Raw genomic sequence first — 2,500 nt, forward strand, 5'->3', positions numbered from 1 at the left:
GGTAATGATAACGTGATAATATTGATGGCAATGATGATGTTTAGAACATTATCAATAATGATAACATTGACATGAATAATGATTTTATTACAAAACCGATTTTTATGATAATGAGAATATTGATGATAATAATAATTAAAAGGATAATGATAAAAATGATGATGACCATTACCATAATAATAACAATGATAGTAATAATGATGATAATGATAATAGTAATAACAATAATAGTAATGATAATGAGAATAATGATAACGATAATATCAATAAAAACAATAACAATAGCATTGACAATTGACATTGACAACTTAAGATTATCATAATCACTTCTCTTAATCCCCCCTTTCACCCCCCCCCCCACCCAGCCACCCTTTGATCGGAACCCAAATACAGAAACCTAATTAGAATACCCGCTTGTATAGTCATTCCAGCCACTGCAACACCCTGCGCAACAGAGAAATACTCAAGACTCACCATAATACAGTGACATTAAACACCATACACTGGACAAGGTCAGAACTAATTCAGGTGTCGATCTCAGCTCTCTTGCCGTATGTCCAATTTCAGACTAACATGCACCTATCAGGAATGGTCCTTTCTGAACGGCTCGACTCTCGTTTACTAGGAGCTACGGAGGGTGTGTGTGTGTTGGGTAGGTGGGTGGTTGGGTGGGTGGGTAGGTGGGTGGGTGGGTGGGTTGGGTGGAGTGGGGTGGGGAGGGGAAGGGGTTTGTGTGTGTGTAGGTGTGTGTGTTTGTGTGTGTTTGTGTTTGTGTGTGTGTTTGTATTTGTATGTGTGTGTGTGTGTGTGCGTGAAAGAGAGAGAGAGAGAGAGAGAGAGAGAGAGAGAGAGAGAGAGAGAGAGAGAGAGAGAGAGAGAGAGAGAAAGAGATAGATAGATAGATAGATAGAGAGAGATAGATAGATAGATAGAGAGAGAGAGAGAGAGAGAGAGAGAGAGAGAGAGAGAGAGAGAGAGTGTTTGTGTGTGAGATTGTGTGCTGACAGAGTATATGTGTGTGAGAGAGAGAGAGAAAGAGAAAGAGAGAGAAAGCGTATATGTGTCTGTGTGTGATTATGTGTGAATTAGAGAGAAAGAGAGAGAGAGAGAGAGAGAGAGAGAGAGAGAGAGAGAGAGAGTGAGTGAGTGTGTGTGTGTGTGTGTGTGTGTGCGCGTGTGTGTGTGTGCGTGTGTGTGCGTGTGTGTGCGTGTGTGTGTGTGCATTTGTGTGTGGGAATCTCTCTCTATGCCAGCAACCCCGTGTATTTCGTGTTGGTCGGCGTAAATACATGGATAATTTAATTGGATCTGACACCCAATTTAGCCTTAGACATGTATCTCGCCTTATCGGGGAATGCCGGGTATGTCTCTCCCTCCCCCCTACCCCTACTCTCTCTCTCTCTCTCTCTCTCTCTCTCTCTCTCTCGCTCTCTCTCTCTCTCTCTCTCTCTCTCCCCCCCTCTCTCTCTCTCTTTCTTTATCTATCTAACTCTATCTCACACTCACTCACTTTCTCTTCCTCTCTCTCTCTCTCTCTCTCTCTCTCTCTCTCTCTCTCTCTCTCTCTCTCTCTCTCTCTCTCTCTCTCTCTCTCTCTCTCCCTCTCTCTCTCTACCTCTACCTCTCTCTCCCTCTCTCCCTCTCCTCCCTTCATCTCCTTTCTCTCTATCCCTCTTCTCTCTCTCTTTTCCTCTCCCCCTCCTCTCTCTCTCCTCCCCTCCCCCTCCTCTCTCTTTCTCTCCTCCCTCCCTTCCTTCCTCCCTGTCCCTCCTTCCCCTTCTTCTCTCCCTGTCCCTCTTTCCCCCTCCTCTCTCTCTCTCTCTTTCCTCCCCTTCCTCTCTCCCTGTCCCTCCCTCCCCCTCCTCTCTCTCTCTCTCTCCTCCCTCCCCTTCCTCTCTCCCTGTCCCTCCCTCCCCCTCCTCTCTCTCTCTCTCTCCTCCCTCCCCTTCCTCTCTCCCTGTCCCTCCTTCCCCTCCCTCCCCTTCCTCCCTCCCTGTCCCTCCCTCCCCCGTCTTATTTCGAGGGCGAACAACCCATGACTCATGGCGCTTTTCCGACTCAACCTTCTACGATTACTGGGGTGCTCAAAACCCCCTCCCCCCATCCACCCTCCCCCCATCCCCAGGGGGTCATTAAGTGGGTTATATACACCCACGGAAGAGCAAGGGGGAAGGGGTAAGGGGGATAAAGTGACTGCAAAGGGAGAAGAGGAAGGGGGAAGGATAATTTTCAGGAGAAGAGTAGCGTGATGGGAAATAGAAAGAAAGAAGGAAGAGTGATAGAGATGGAGACTATTGTAATGGCTTAGAAGGATGGCGAATGGGGTGATTGAAGGAGAGGTAGATCAACTGACAGATAACGTAACAGATAGAAAGATAGATGGAACTGTTGATCAAGGATAGACAAATATATGTGGACACATATCATAGGCAGATAGTGATAGCTGGATAGATATAGATAGATAGACTGATATAGATAGATTAACAAACAGAACCAGATA

General features: G+C 46.3%; 1 protein-coding gene across 1 annotated transcript in view; it reads left to right on the forward strand.

Moving 5' to 3' along the window:
- LOC147469384 (uncharacterized) overlaps positions 1-2,500 on the forward strand; it is a 24,502-nt gene that overhangs the window by 11,430 nt on the left and 10,572 nt on the right. The window contains exon 2 of the mRNA XM_086549262.1: positions 423-551. Coding sequence (XP_086405388.1) covers positions 423-551 — 129 coding nt within the window. The remainder of the gene's footprint in view (positions 1-422; positions 552-2,500) is intronic.

Source organism: Penaeus japonicus, unplaced genomic scaffold (genome assembly GCF_977035675.1).
Source record: "Penaeus japonicus unplaced genomic scaffold, GWHDUDI00000001_assembly GWHDUDI00000022, whole genome shotgun sequence".
Lineage (NCBI taxonomy): Eukaryota > Metazoa > Arthropoda > Malacostraca > Decapoda > Penaeidae > Penaeus > Penaeus japonicus.